A 14,968-nucleotide genomic window follows, 5' to 3' on the forward strand; every position below is an offset into this window, starting at 1 on the left:
ATCTGCTATGGCAACAGAGTTCTTGGGAACCCCCTATCAAATGAAAATTGGTTTGTGTTTTTATCTTGCAAGCAGGACACTTTTCCTTACATTTAAGTACAGTCAAATATGATATTTGTTAGTATGCTCAGTTCAGTAGATTTCTGTGAAGAAATGTTGTTGTTTTATGGTGAATGCACGTTCCTGTGAAGAGATCCCTCGCCACTTACTTCCCCAAACGATATGGCTTTATTGCCCTCCCTTGCTCTTTTTAAGGGTCTGTTTTATCTATTAAGTAGAGCGTTTGATGTCACAGTGTCCCCACCTTCAACTTTGCTGCAAGGATGGGTCGATTGTTCTGAACCGAGATGATCACAGCCTCTCCATGGACCTGCCCTGGCTGCCATCTTTTTAAGTGCATGTTTGTTGGTGTGTCCGTGATTGCTGAGCGTGTATGTCTTAAATCTTGTTTGCCTAACTCCCTGCGGGCCTGCTACATTGACAATGAACAGTGTGTGCTGAACAATGCTTGAGTCCCTTCAGAGACTAGAAGCAGTGGAAGGCAGCATTCCTGAGTTTTATGATCTAAGGTTGAGAGTCCCCTTAATGATGCTTTCTCTGTATGATGGCAGGGTTTCATCCTATTTCCTCTGATGTATAGAGCTTCTTCAAGGTTATGGGAAGCCAAACATTTAATATACACTGAACAAAAATATAAAAGCAACACTTTTGTTTTTGCTAACATTTTTCAAAGATCTAAAACATTTTCTATATACACAAAATAACCATTTCTCTCAAATATTGTTCACAAATCTGAAAAAATCTGTGATAGTGAGCACTTCTCCTTTGCCGAGATAATCTATCCCACCTCACAGGTGTGGCATATCAAGATGCTGATTAGACAGCATGATTATTGCACAGGTGTGCCTTAGGCTGGCCACAATAAAAGGCCACTCTGAAACATGCATTTTGTGAATCGAGTGGCCCATGGTGGTGGTGGGGTTATGGTATGGGCAGGCGTATGTTATGGAAGATGAACACAGGCCACTCGATTCACAACATTACCCTAACCCTAACCCTAACCCTAACCCTAATCCTCACACCAAATACTGACTGGTTTTCAGACCCCCCTAGACCCCCCCCAATAAAGCAAAAATGCACGTTTCAGAGTGGCCTTTTATTGTGGCCAGCCTAAGGCACACCTGTGCAATAATCATGCTGTCTAATCAGCATCTTGATATGCCACACCTGTGAGGTGGGATGGATTATCTCGGCAAAGGAGAAGTGCTCACTATCACAGATTTTTTCAGATTTGTGAACAATATTTGAGAGAAATGGTTATTTTGTGTATACAGAAAATGTTTTAGATCTTTGAGTTCATCTCATGAAAAATGGGAGCAAAAACAAAAGTGTTGCGTTTATATTTTTGTTCAGTGTATGTATATAGCTGGTTATGATTGACTGGCAAGACAGCAGTAAAATGCCTGTGTGTTTCTACAAATACTAGTACTGTATATTATGTATCAGTAATTCCTAAGAATAATAACACAACATATGTATACTGTAGGGTATCTTGCAGTTAATACTGGATACTATAAAACTGAATGAAGATAACCGAGGTACAAATTGTTCACGACCCCCATCCTATTAATTGTAATTATCCTTTATTTTATGTTTTTAGTAGCTGAGTTGTGTAGTCATTACTTCATAAACATTTCATTTTTAAGAACTTGATCCTGGGACATGTGTTCATATAAAACAATCCTCTCTGTGTAGACTGGGCCAGAATTCTGTAGCAGCCGTCACATTATGAGACAGGATTAATTATGGCTATGAATTCTCATGTTGATGTGTGTTGCTCCCGGGATAATAAATTATGTTACTCTATATAAAACTAAGTGTTTATGATAGTCGTAGTGGAGTCCCATAACTCTCACCTCTCACTCTTACTCAACCTTTGGACCAAATCACGTGTTTATGTTATATAATTTTGAGTTATTACTCATAAATACATCTTTTGGTATATGCTACAAGAAATTCACACTCGATTTTCATTCATGTTTTTATGCAGGAGGACAAGGGTAAAAAAAGGGTCAAATAAATATTTCTGTAAACTGCGTCTGATTTGCAATCTATATATTTCAAACATTTCTGAAAGTACACAGCAGATCATAGGGTGGCCCTGAAGTGCAAGTCAAAACAACATTTCACAAAACACTACAGCATTTCACAAAACACTTCAACATTTCATAAAACACAGCAACATTTCAAAAACACTACAGCATTTCACAAAACACTACAACATTTCAGAAAACTCCACAGCGTTTCAGAAAAACGCCACAGGATTTCAGAAAATGCTACAGCATTTCACATTTTACGGAAAGAGTATTCCTTTAGAGAGAACACTTATTTTTATTATTCTTATTATTCTTATTCTCTGGCTGTAGCGTTTTGTGACATGCTGTAGTGTTTTGTGAAATGTTGTTTTGACTTGCACTTCAGGACCACCATAAGATCAGATTGAATAGCAGCATTTCTCATGATGAGCCGAGGTTTGCATCAGTGATATAGTTGAATCAGTTGTCAGGAGGTTGACCAGGTATGTTTATGCTCACATTCCTGGTGTGAAAGTGGGAAGCAGGCATTCAAGGACAGAAAGGAGATGTTTCTGTAACTAACATGTGTTTTAATTTTTCCTTAAAGTGCCAACGAGCATAACATCTCTCATGATTTACTGCTAATATAAGCCCTGAGATCCACCCTGGTTTATGTCAGACTACTTAAGAGGACACAAGAACTTACATAAGGTACTGACATACTGAAGTCTGTTGATACTGTGTGTACACAGTATAAGTGTTACTATGGTACTGAGTGCTGTGAAATAGCCATAGAAAACAACACCCACTGAACAGATTCCCTATGGGAAGGATTTGCTTCAAGGTCAAACTCTCGCTGGTCATACAACTTTACAATTTATTTTTCCTTTAAAATGTTCAGATTAATTAAATTGCAAAAAAGAGGTGAACAACAGAAATTGTTGAGGTGTTGCATATTACCACGAATATTGCACAAATAGTATCTCTCTCAAGTTGTACAACCATGCATGTATAGTTCCATAAAGTAGAGCATCATGTCCATATATAAAATAAGATATATGAACCAAGGTCTTGACTGCTCTTCTTTTACATCAAAGCCAAAGCTTCTCTTGACCCCAGAGGGAAGGTTTGAGAAGGACCAGAGACAAGCCTTTATTAAGAAAAGAGGACTTTTTCCCTAAACAACACTGATAAGTGATATGATATGAGGTGTTTGTAGACAGGGACATGATAGTTGGTACAGATGTGAGAGGAACGGGGTGATCCTTTGTAACAAAATGATCTATTTAAAGCCTCACTGATAGAACACAGAAAAAAGGATACATATAATTTAAGAGAGGGAAAATAGTGAGAGATGTCGAAAAGGGATGAGAAGAGTGAAAAATGTAAGCTGGTGGTGCCTGGTTTCAGAGGTCATGTGAAAGATGTTGGTACATTTTCAGGAAGTCATGCTGGTTGAAAAACGAGCCTGAGATCCAATAACAAATTAAGCTCTTCTGCATTTTCTCTACGTATTTTGTTTCCTACTTTTAAGGAACTTTAAATTAAGGTAAAGACACACATAGAAGTGCAAACTGTCCTACTCTAGGTGGGAATAAGGTTTTATTTTTACAACCAAGTTCGTCTTTAGTCAATGCAGAAAATAAGATTCTGATCAAATAAATGGTGATGGATGTGAAGTAAGAGTCAAATCAAAGCCACAGTATACTTAGCAAGAAAAGAACAAATGGCAAAGAGAAGCTTAGGCAGTATTACAAACAGTCCGTGAGCTAACAAGGTTGACCCTTACACCACCCAACATATTGAGGGTTTTTATCTGAAGAAGGCACCTGTATACAATACACTCAAACTTTGACTTCATTTTTCAACTCAGCAAGGGTACCGATTGCAAGAAAGTATGCAGCCCTATGATATTTTACAAGCTGAGGCATGATATCATCTCTATAATTTACAGAAAGCAAGAGGGAGTCACATTAGCAACGTTTATGGATATTAGCTTAGAAGAAGATACCATTCACTTTCAAGATTGTCAAGGACCTCATGATTGCATCCATTCATGCAGGAAGCTGGGGGAAAAAACCTGAGCCTAAAGAGTTGCATCATTGGAACCAGCTTTTTAACATGGATAAAACTGTCATCAAGATTGTGTAAAATCTCACTGAACGTGAAAACCTTCCTCGTCTGCCCTGATAACTAGAGTGATGATGGGGGATTTCGAGGTTTAAAAAACCCCACAAAGGTAGTTACATTGGTAAATGGATCTTTCACCGTTTATGTTGATGGAGAATTTTTTATGTCTATGTTAATAAAATAAGCAAAGACATATTCACATACACAACCATTAACGTGTTGTCTGATATGGCTATACAGTATATACTTATATGGCTAAGCCAAGGCATTTTTGTGCTACTAAACTACACTTTTTTATTACATACAGTATGTACACATTCCCATAATGGACTGGTAAGCATTACAAAGCAAGAACCAAATTAAAGTTAGAACCCAGCGTTCTTTTGATGAAATTAATGTTTTGAACTAAATCTTTTTGAACCAAGCCAGAAACTCAAGATTGATTTATTCTTATTGTATAATGACTGACCTAAACACTATACTGTATATATACTGTAGATATATTAGAAGGCATGTAGTATCATCTTATATCCCTGTCTAGACAGCACTGAAATAGCAACATGGCTTGGGAACCCATTGAGAGCTGAATCCAAGTGTCTGCATCTTCACACTGGCTCTCTGTCTGTCATCTGTATGAGTGTGCACATGGCTGAATGTGTGTGCTCCGAGTTTGTGACTCATGCTCAGCATGGCTGAATGTCTGTGTGTGGCTGCCTGTTTATCTTTCCTCTCCCTCAGACACCAGCCTGAAGCAGTGTTTCAACTTAGCAATGGATGTGGATCCCCTGGATAGGGTTGCTGCCCTAACTACTGTAGATGTGTTTTATTATCCAATGGTCCCATTTCTCCAACACACTATGAAATTGTCCATGTAATTGTCCGGTGTACCTTTTTGTTTGTATGTACTGTATACAAAACAATACTACTGTGGTTAGCTGTGAGTACTGCTGATACTGCTCAAACCCTTGTCTGGCATCAAACTGGGTGAGCACAGACCAGTTTGTTTAAATGATGGAATTTGATCACTTTGTGAAACAGTGAGGAGGACCATCAACTGTAAAATGTCAGGTTTTCCATAATGTTCTCTCCTTCAAATCTGAACACCTCACACTGCTCTTTGTTCCAAATACTGTATCAGCCCTTAAGCTTTGGATCAGGATTTCCCCCTATGATTGCCTAAATGATCAAATACAGTTTACTTGAAATCATCCGTCCATCATCAAATGTTGGAGAAGAAGGCTTGACTGCTTAACGGTTCAAATCATTACACAGTCTTGGAAAATATGATCAGGGAAAATGAGAATGAGAGACCCGAAAACAACCAAGGTGCCCTCGAGCAAAGTATTTATCCCAAAACTGCTCTATTAGAGTTGCTCAGTAGCCAACGGTAGAAGACTGGTTTCACGCGCCACTTAAGTAAGGGAATGTGTGTGTTTGTGTGTATATCTGTTGTTGTCAAGCAGAGAAAAGAAACATCAACAAATGAGCTTGAGAGGACAACAGAAGTTTGTTCTGAAGCCGCACAAGGTGAGCAAGGAGCAAAGCCAAGGTGGATTTCATTTTTATCTCATCCTATGATTTTATTATATAGACTTCAATTTTCTTACAAAATGCCTCAAAATTGGTGCTTGAATAAGAAACCACTAGTGGCTACAGGGAGTACAAATCCAATAATTTCCAAATAAGTCAGAGTAAGTGTGAGAAAATGGCACTATAGCTTTTCTTTGCTGAGTCCAGAGAACACAATCTCATCATTTTAAGAGGCCCCTATTATTTCATAAATCGATCCCTGCAATACCTTCCAAGTTTGTATCAGCAACCTTGATCCCCCCGTTTTGGAGAACAATGAAGGGTTTGAGTCGCTGCAGTTCGGAGTATTTGCATTGGATGTGGGAACTATCCAGATACATATGCCTGTACAGTTTATAATACATGATGTTTCCACTGAAGGAGAACCATAGTCTGCCAGTTTCCTGCCAATTAACATACTCTTCTCTAACGGTACGTCTACACTACAGGCATCAAAAAATGCTTTCAACGCTTCGCCCATTCACTTGAATGGGGTGACGTAGAAGATTTTTAATCTTCGCCGAACTGCATTGTGGGGAGCATGGCATGGCTTTGCAAGCATCACGAGCATCTATCGGCATCAAAAGTTGAACAATGTTCAACTTTTGAGGCTCGATGCTTGGCATCAGCCAATCAAATTCCGTTTATGCAAATCCCGCCAGTGCAAGCTCAGCCAATCAAACCGCGTGCAAGCTGGGAGAGCCAGACCACAGTTCATTTCCTCATATTCCAAACGAGATATTACGGTAGCAAATCACCCGGTTCTTTACGACCGGAACTATTTACCGGGATACAAACCGGAGGAACCAGGCATGGAGGGAGGTGGCAGAGACAGTGGGTGAAACTGATAGTTTTTTCGCCTGTTTGGAGAGTTTATATCCAGTTTACTTCGTTTTAACATTGCTATTACTTTGTATGTCGGGGGCGGGAGATTCATGTGATTGGTTGTTCGCAAAAAATCGCCAAGCTTCAGACACGCCCAGCTTCAAGATTTTTTCATGCCTGTAGTGTAGACGGGCCGTAAGAGGGTCATATACTGAACATACACATATCAATGTACTCAAGTAAGTTCACTTTTTTCCTTTCACTAAAGTTCCACATCAAATTTGTCCAGAGACTTGAACAAAGTTTCAAATAAACAACACAAACATGACTAGTTAGAGATAAACAGTAACAGACAGTGAAGGGAGATACAAAAGACCAAGACAATCACTTGTAAATCTATATTATACTGTCTGATACGGCCTGGTTTATAGTGGTGACTGGCACATAGCAGAGTGAGTCACCAACACCATCTGCCCCTTCCTCTCTCACCTCTGCCTGTGTCTAGCTGTCTGGAACCTCTCTTCGCTCGCTGGTGCCCACGCTTCATCAGCACTCCTCTCTGGGGTGATGGATGGTCTGTCCATACTTCCCAATGACTAAAGCCAGCTTCTTCCAGGCCACCTCATTTCTTCAACATTATTAAATTCCTTCCTATCACCCTTCCTCTGACTCACTCCAGCCCCTCGTCACCGCCATGGCCAGCCCAGCCCTACGGTCAGCACCATTTGTGGCACTTGATAAATTGCCATACGTCATTTTTCTATCATCTTCAGTCCGAGCCCTTCCTTCTTTTCTGTATAAACAAAACTTTACCATCACCGTCACTCTAATGATTTGAGCAATATATTGAAGTATCTTAGTTAATAGTTATTCATTAATTTTCTGTTCATTGTAAATCTACCTTTTATTTTTGTGTAATTTTAGTTATTACACCCAATAGGCATATTTTTTAATACCACAGGGTGCGCACGAGACAACAGCAAGATATAAGAAAACTGTTGTACTTCTATGATATTGGATCAAAGAAATAAAATGCACAGAAACGACTCTTGCCTGGACTTGGATCTTCAACCCATTACCTTTTCTATTTGCAGTTAAAATATGCTGTGGAATCTTGTGAAACATTCCCTATTTCAGCTAGTTACAGGTCTATCGATGGACTAACACACTTAATAAATTGTACGATTTTATGGATGTGAGTATGCATGGTTATGGCATGGTAATTAAAAGACAGGGTTTCTTCACATCGTAGTATTTAGAAGTAGAGTATACAGTTACAAAAATCAACTAAGTGTTAGATTTGAGTGTTTCTACCTGTGTAGACCTCTGCCTCTGAGGGATCCTCCACTCGTTTATGCTGGATGATGTAGTCAGAGACTTTGCAGCCAATCAGAGGCTCCACATCCATCCACTCCACGGCCACCATTGTGCTTGAGGGCTCCAGGTAAGGGGCTAGGCGCAAACTAAGGAGAAGATTCAACACATGTTAATAAGATAAATATTAACAATGATATCAACAGGTAACCACAAACACCCTATTTTTGAATTTGTATTAAGTGTGTTATGTGCCTAAGGTATGGATATAAACCCTAGAATTGATGAGTAAGAATCCCATGTGGTAATGGTTATGTTTGAGTGCAGGCTGTCACACCTCTGCCTTTACACTACAGTATCTCATTGGATAACAGGATTGAAAACAGCAGCTTTAAACAAAACAGCATTCCGATGCCACCTATTCTCCAGAAGTGTTCCCTGTGAGTCTTCCCTCTAATAATTCAAAAGAGATAAAATAACAAATGTCTGTGACAATGGCTAAAAGAGGTAGGCCTATCCCTCTTTCATAAAAAGGATGCTCTTGGATTTATCTTTACAGACAATCATAAAAGGTTCTGCAGGTTTTTACTGGTTTTACTGGTTTTTACTGGTTTTTACTCCGGCACTGACCAGATTTGGAGATTTGTTTGCTGCAAGTTCTCATGACTGGTCTTTTTGTGCCAGTATGCATGGGCCCAGGGAAAACCTGACCAAAACTCTGGTTGTGGCACCACCCCATCATCTACAATTTCCCCACCACAATCCTCAAACCAGCCAATACCCAAACCACCATAAGAGTCCACTTGTGCATGACTTGTGCAACATATCTTTGGTAAAGTATTGCTTAAGAGTTCAAAAAAACAATCAAATCACAAGGTCAATTTTCTAGCTGTTCTGGAGTTTATCAGGAGTCTGCCATTTTTTTGTAAGTTGAGTGAATTTTAAATGTATAAATGTTGTTTTTCTTCTCGTCTATGTCGGCTTAAAAGCTAATGTGCCAATGTTAATTTGACCCTGGAAGCGGTGGAAGACTGGGAGCCAATTTTGACCCTGTTACCACAAACTCCTTCATAAATATGCATCATAAATCAAAAATGTGTGATATTTTAAATAAAATATATTAATAATATCCAGTCAGTATCCAAGGGATGGATCCTGTTGACCAATACAATTGAAAATGCTTATGTACCTTGTAAGTACAATTTGTGCGATTGTAACCTTGTGATGAAATGTCACTCTTTAACAACAATAACAGTGAACTTTTTGATTTTTAATTGGCAACCATTGACTGAGCATTATGCCACCCTATGCATTTAGGTTCTGTAGTCAGTTATAGTTGTTAATGTAGGAAGACCAACTTTAACCAAATGTATAGGTTTTGCAAGATTTTGTCACATTGCCTACAAATCTTCACAACATTTTATCCTTGTAAAGCTGTTATTGTTTTTCTAGAGTGGTGCCAATGAATGTTGCCTCAGATTAACCCTGGCATGTTATATTCTAATAGCCATATTGTTTTCATTCTTTAAAGACTCTTTCATTGTAGCCTTAAGATCTGAATGAATGCCCTCAGTTCTCAAGGCAGCAATGGGCTGGATGACTCAAGAGTATTATTAAGACACCTTGAATGAGAGAATGTTCTTTTCAGAGGGGTGTAAAGGCAGACTGACAGCTATTAGAACTTCTGGGACTGTGCTTGTTTCTACAACTTTCTCTAGTGCCCCATGACTCAGTGGAGACAGGTGTGCACGTCCGTGTGCATATGTGTAGGCCTGCAGCTCTGTGGGGCATGGATCCATGAAATATCTCTTGTGCATGAATTACTAGGTTTCACGGTGTCACCTCACACTTACATTGGCTGCCTGAGGGGACTGCAGTTAGGCAGGCCATCTTTGCTGAAGGCACTCAGGTCACAGCGACACCAGTTATCAATGACATCGCCCTTTCCAGCACACCAGTATGAGCTCATTGTGGCACTCTTGAAGGCCTGTAAAGGGTAACAGGTGAGAGAAATGCAATTATCCTGCGCTGCCTGTCCATCTTTGCTTCCCCCACCCCCATCTTCCACCAAGACCACCCTCTTCACCGGTGCACCCATATCCCAGAACACACACCCACACCCACACACCCACACACCCACACCCCCACACCCACACCCACACCCACACACACACACACACACACACACACACACACACACACACACACACACACATCCATACATTGGCAATATTCATTTCCATTTCCCCATCCCCCTACAATTAACCATAAACAACAACATATCAAACCTAAGCCTTCCCATATGATTTGTGGGCATTCCAATATTTCTTTGCTTTGAAAGAAATGTCCTCTCTCTGACTTATAGAACTAAAACAGATCTCACAAAGATAGTAGCACAGGTACACACCCACACACCTACACACGGAGTGACCTTTTCAAACCCAACGTTCCCAATTACCGGAAGGCAGGAACATCTCACTAACATTGTCAAGCTTGGACTGTGATATCATAGATGCACTGTGACTTTTATAATGGAGGTGTGAAAGCTGTGACACTCCCCACCTCCTCCATTCTATGCGTATGTTTGTGTGAGGATCTGTCGGTGTCGATGTGGGTCTGTCTGCGAAGGGGACGGGGAGGAGAGGGGGAGGGGTGCTAGAAGATGACATCATCTCCTAACATCCTAGTGCAGCTTCATTAACGGGCAAAAGAAAAATCAAAGGCAGAAGCTCAGTCATCCTCTAAAAGGAAGGGAAATGCCAATAGAACCGTCAAAGTAATAAAGTATAATCTCAGGGCTTTCCCTTAAGCCACAGGTATGATAGACAGTGAGTTCAAGGGAGTTTGCAAGGACTGTGGCTCCCCCTGTCACACTATGGATCAATGGAGCACTCAGTTATTTATGCGCTCTAACTGGTTGGCAGTTCTGCCTCATGCAGACAACTTTGGAGATGTGCTTGATCATGGTCACAAAAATAAGACGCTGGAACCATGCGGAAACATTATCACCCGGTACCAGGCACAGAGAAGACACTCCTTTGTTCATACACCATGACATTCACTTATCCGAAAGCAAAAGAGTTGTTGAGAACACACACAAATCTTTAAGATGACTGTGAACAAGCATTGTGTGCATGTGGGCACACACACACACACACACACACACAGACACAGACACAGACACACACACACACACACACACACACACACACACACACACACACACACACACACACACACACACACACACACACACACACACACACACACACACACACACACACACACACACACACACACACACACACACACACACACACACACACACACACACACACACACACACACACACACACACACACACACACCTCTGCAGTGTGTTGATTAGTGAAAGTGACATTTGAGATTACTTTGGGCATAGTTCTGACCAGAGAGGCAGACATTTTGGCCAAAAAAAGAGTCAGGGCACGCACTCAGAAGCTGATGTTAGCATTTCCACAACACTGCATTGTTAGCTGTTAAGGAGGCTCAACAATCTTTCATGGGAACTGACTTCTTCCAATACCCCTTGTTTCACTCAAGGCAAAAGATCTTGAGGTGGGAAAGTAACCACCATGGGCAACAGAGAAAGGAAGAGTGGCGTAAAGGAAAAGGACATAAAAAACATCAACAACATGAAGGTGTGAAAAAAGGAAACTCAACACATTCCCCACCTTACTGTGGGACAGGATCAGGATCCTTCAGCAGTGAAGGCTTCCCCAGTAGTTATCCTCCAACACAAGCCCCTCTAACTGAGCGTGCTGAATGAGCAGTTATTATAGTGGGTAAGCAAGCACTGTAATCCATGGCCATATAATAACCCCTTGGAAAACCAAAAAGGGGAAAAAGGTAATTACATTTCTCCCTCCTTGCCTGAAACCATGTGACTAACTGCTGCCAGAAAACAACAGCAGCAGGGGTTTCGCCACCTCATGTCAATTTGAAGCAAGCCACAGACAAAAGCAAAAAGAAAAAACTGGACTCAAGTCCTATGCACGCACACTGACTAGACAAATATGAGGAATTAGAAATGACCGCTGCTGGGGGCAAAAGAGAGAGAGAGAGAGACCACAGGACCGCCATGCATTTACCAGCACCAGATTCCTAGAAAAACTCCATATGGGTCTGCTCGCTTGATTGCATGGCTGCACATGTGAAAAATAGACAAAGCGATTACCGCCATGTTTATGTTTGAAGAGTAATGCAAGCCAGTCTCCACTGGGTAAACAGGGAATCTAATTGTGGTTTAGAGAATGAAGTAGGGGGGTGGGTGGGGGCACAGGAGGTAAAGCAGAGATGAAGATTTAGAGCAAAGCTAAAAGAAAAGTGATACATGTAAAATTATACTATGTCGGATGTGTGGCCATAAAGAAAGCAATATGTCCGACTGTTGCAAGTGAAGTGAACAACAATTCTTGTGTCAGTGAGGAAAATCGTTTAGTGAGATGACACACAGAGAGTACTTCTGTGTTTAATGCAGAGATAGGTCAGAACTGAAAAGAGGAGGATACCCTATACTGTATTGATAAACCACAGATCATACATTTCCCAGAAATACTATAGATCCATATACATTCTTTTACGGAAAATGAGGGGTAAGCAACCTTATCTATTATGCTTCATATTAGAAAAGTAAGTATTTTGATCAGAAAGGACCAATCCGAGCATTGACTGTAAGAAAGACTTTATGCAGTCATGACAGATAGGCTTTCAGGAATTGGCAATACCGCTATGGTAATAATACCGCAGGGTTCTACAATTTAACAAATATACCACAATCCATTTCTATTGACCTTATCGATATTGAACAAATTGAGCTGAAATGTAATCACCCCGTGCTTACTGAAGACAACATCAGATCAGCAACAACTCCAAGCCTCGACATCATCTAAACCCAGCAGACTCACTGGCACCAAAAACTATTTGGACCTTTCACTTTCGTTGAAGCCTGTCGTGACTAACAAGAGGACAAGGAAGGCCATCGTGACCTCTTAATGTATTAATCTGTTTGTCTAGTCTAAGCTGACCGTATTACTGTCCATCTTCAGAGGCTAATACACAAAAACACTGTCCAGCTGGCCCACACTATTGATTTATAAGATGATCACCAGTGGTGGTAAAGAGTCTGAGTCAGCACGCACAGGACAACATCGATGGTGACCTAAGTGCGTATGTTTGTTTATGTGTGTGTGTGTGTGCCATTTGTCTAGCCTTTCCAATCATTCAGAGCTAATGGTGTTAACAAAGGAACCAATGGGCTGCTTCTAAGAACCTTATCAGAAGTAGTACTTCCCGGAAAATGGAAGAGGTTTGGTTCACCCAGAGGTTGATAGGGGATTGCCGTGTCACTGGAGGGCCCTCTAACAGCACCAATTGGGTTTTTGTTGCCAACTCTCTGTTCGACGATGGTCTAAGCTCATCTGACCTTTCCAGCAAGTGGATTGACTGTGCTATTTTCCTATGTGTTATCAAATCAAACTTGGTGAATAAACATTATCAATTATGAGAAAGAAAAGTTTGTCAATTTGGTTGTTAAACTGTTCTGTAGCCTAAAAGTCAAGTCTGATCTGCTGCTGATATAATTCATGCTTTGTGGACTAAATGTTCACAATAACATAAACTCAGTTGCTGCCTTCAGGAAGGTTATGATGTTAGGTTATTCTGGCAGTTGTATCAATTATTTTGTCCACCCAACTTCTATCAATGAAGGAACTAAATATTTTGTAATGCAATACAGTTCAACAGCACCACAAACTACAACAGCCCAATCACTGTACAAATGAACAAACTAATAATTGTAACTTTCATGAGGATATCATGTATTGCAATGTCTTGTATTAGAATGTATTATTTATAGCTGGGGGAACCTAATACACTGGAGGGAGTGAAGTATTTACTGTCCAGAGAGAGTTGATATGAATCTGTGTAATGATCTATAGGAGTGTGCGCTCTCCTTGGTACTGAAGGGATGTCCCTGGAATCAAAACTTGTATTTTTTCTTCCTGTGTGTGCATTCAATAATGAGTCCTGCTGGAGGTGTGTTGAAGACTATCACCCTGAGTTGGCAGAAACATTCATGCTGTGTTTTTGTATTTATTTATTTTTTCAATTTTTAAGTATCTTAAATGATACATTTCTAGTTGCAGGCTCAAAGGACACTAGGGAAACGTCTTTGAATTGTGTTCAATGTTATTTCCACTCAATCTATTACTGGATATTGGACTGGATAATAAGGTCCAGCAAGTCCCCCTCCTCATCTTAAATATACCTGTCCTGGTCTTGTGGGTAATGCACAAACTCTTTAGTTTTTGTGCAAATATGTAGTGTTCTTGTGGTTCTGCAACTACTCCTGCCCCCAATGAAATGCCTTAGACACGCCCCTGCGGGGGGCTGCAGTAGTACGTTATGGTGAGAGCATGACAGCGGCCATTGGCAAGATATAGAGTACTCTCACCCATTAGACTCACAACCAATTTGTTCAAAAGGTTTGCCATAACTCAGTCACAGCATCACAGGACATAGGACCATTGGCAAGCTCCACAAGCGTTAGATTATTTATTTATCCACTGAGGTATTTTTTCTCTGGCACTAAAACAGGGGAGTATCTGTGTGTATTTGCGTGCACACACCAGACCTGTAAGCAAGACCACCTATTAGACGAGTGCAAACCAATTCCAATTACAAGATCAGTTCCAGTCAAATTCAAGTCAAGATCAGGTTCAAAGCAGACCAGGTTTGAAGCAGGCCAGGTCCAAAGGGAGGCTGTGGCTCAGTGGGTAGAGTGCTGGACTTCGAATCGGGGGATAGTTGGAGTCCCACTGCAGTCAGCATGTCGTTGTGTCCCTGGGCAAGACACTTCACCCCAAATTGCTCCTGTGGGGATTGTCCACAGTACCGAATGTATTTAAGTCGCTTTGGATGAAAGCGTCTAACAAATGACATGTCATGTAATGTAATGTCCTTGAACAGTGCAACCTGAGAAATGTATCAAGACAAAGGTGGAGCAAATCTCCAAC

At 40.7% G+C, this 14,968-nt stretch overlaps 1 protein-coding gene across 2 annotated transcripts in view; it reads right to left on the reverse strand.

Annotated features, from left to right (window-relative positions):
* astn2 (astrotactin 2) overlaps positions 1 to 14,968 on the reverse strand; it is a 291,201-nt gene that overhangs the window by 24,974 nt on the left and 251,259 nt on the right. For both annotated transcript variants that reach the window (XM_079657488.1, XM_079657487.1), the window contains exons 18-19: positions 9,767 to 9,900; positions 7,914 to 8,062 (exon numbers count right to left, since the gene is read on the reverse strand). In XM_079657488.1, the coding sequence (XP_079513614.1) occupies positions 7,914 to 8,062; positions 9,767 to 9,900 (283 nt within the window). The remainder of the gene's footprint in view (positions 1 to 7,913; positions 8,063 to 9,766; positions 9,901 to 14,968) is intronic.

This window comes from Notothenia rossii, assembly GCF_949606895.1.
Source record: "Notothenia rossii genome assembly, chromosome: 11".
In the NCBI taxonomy this organism is placed as follows: Eukaryota; Metazoa; Chordata; class Actinopteri; order Perciformes; family Nototheniidae; genus Notothenia; species Notothenia rossii.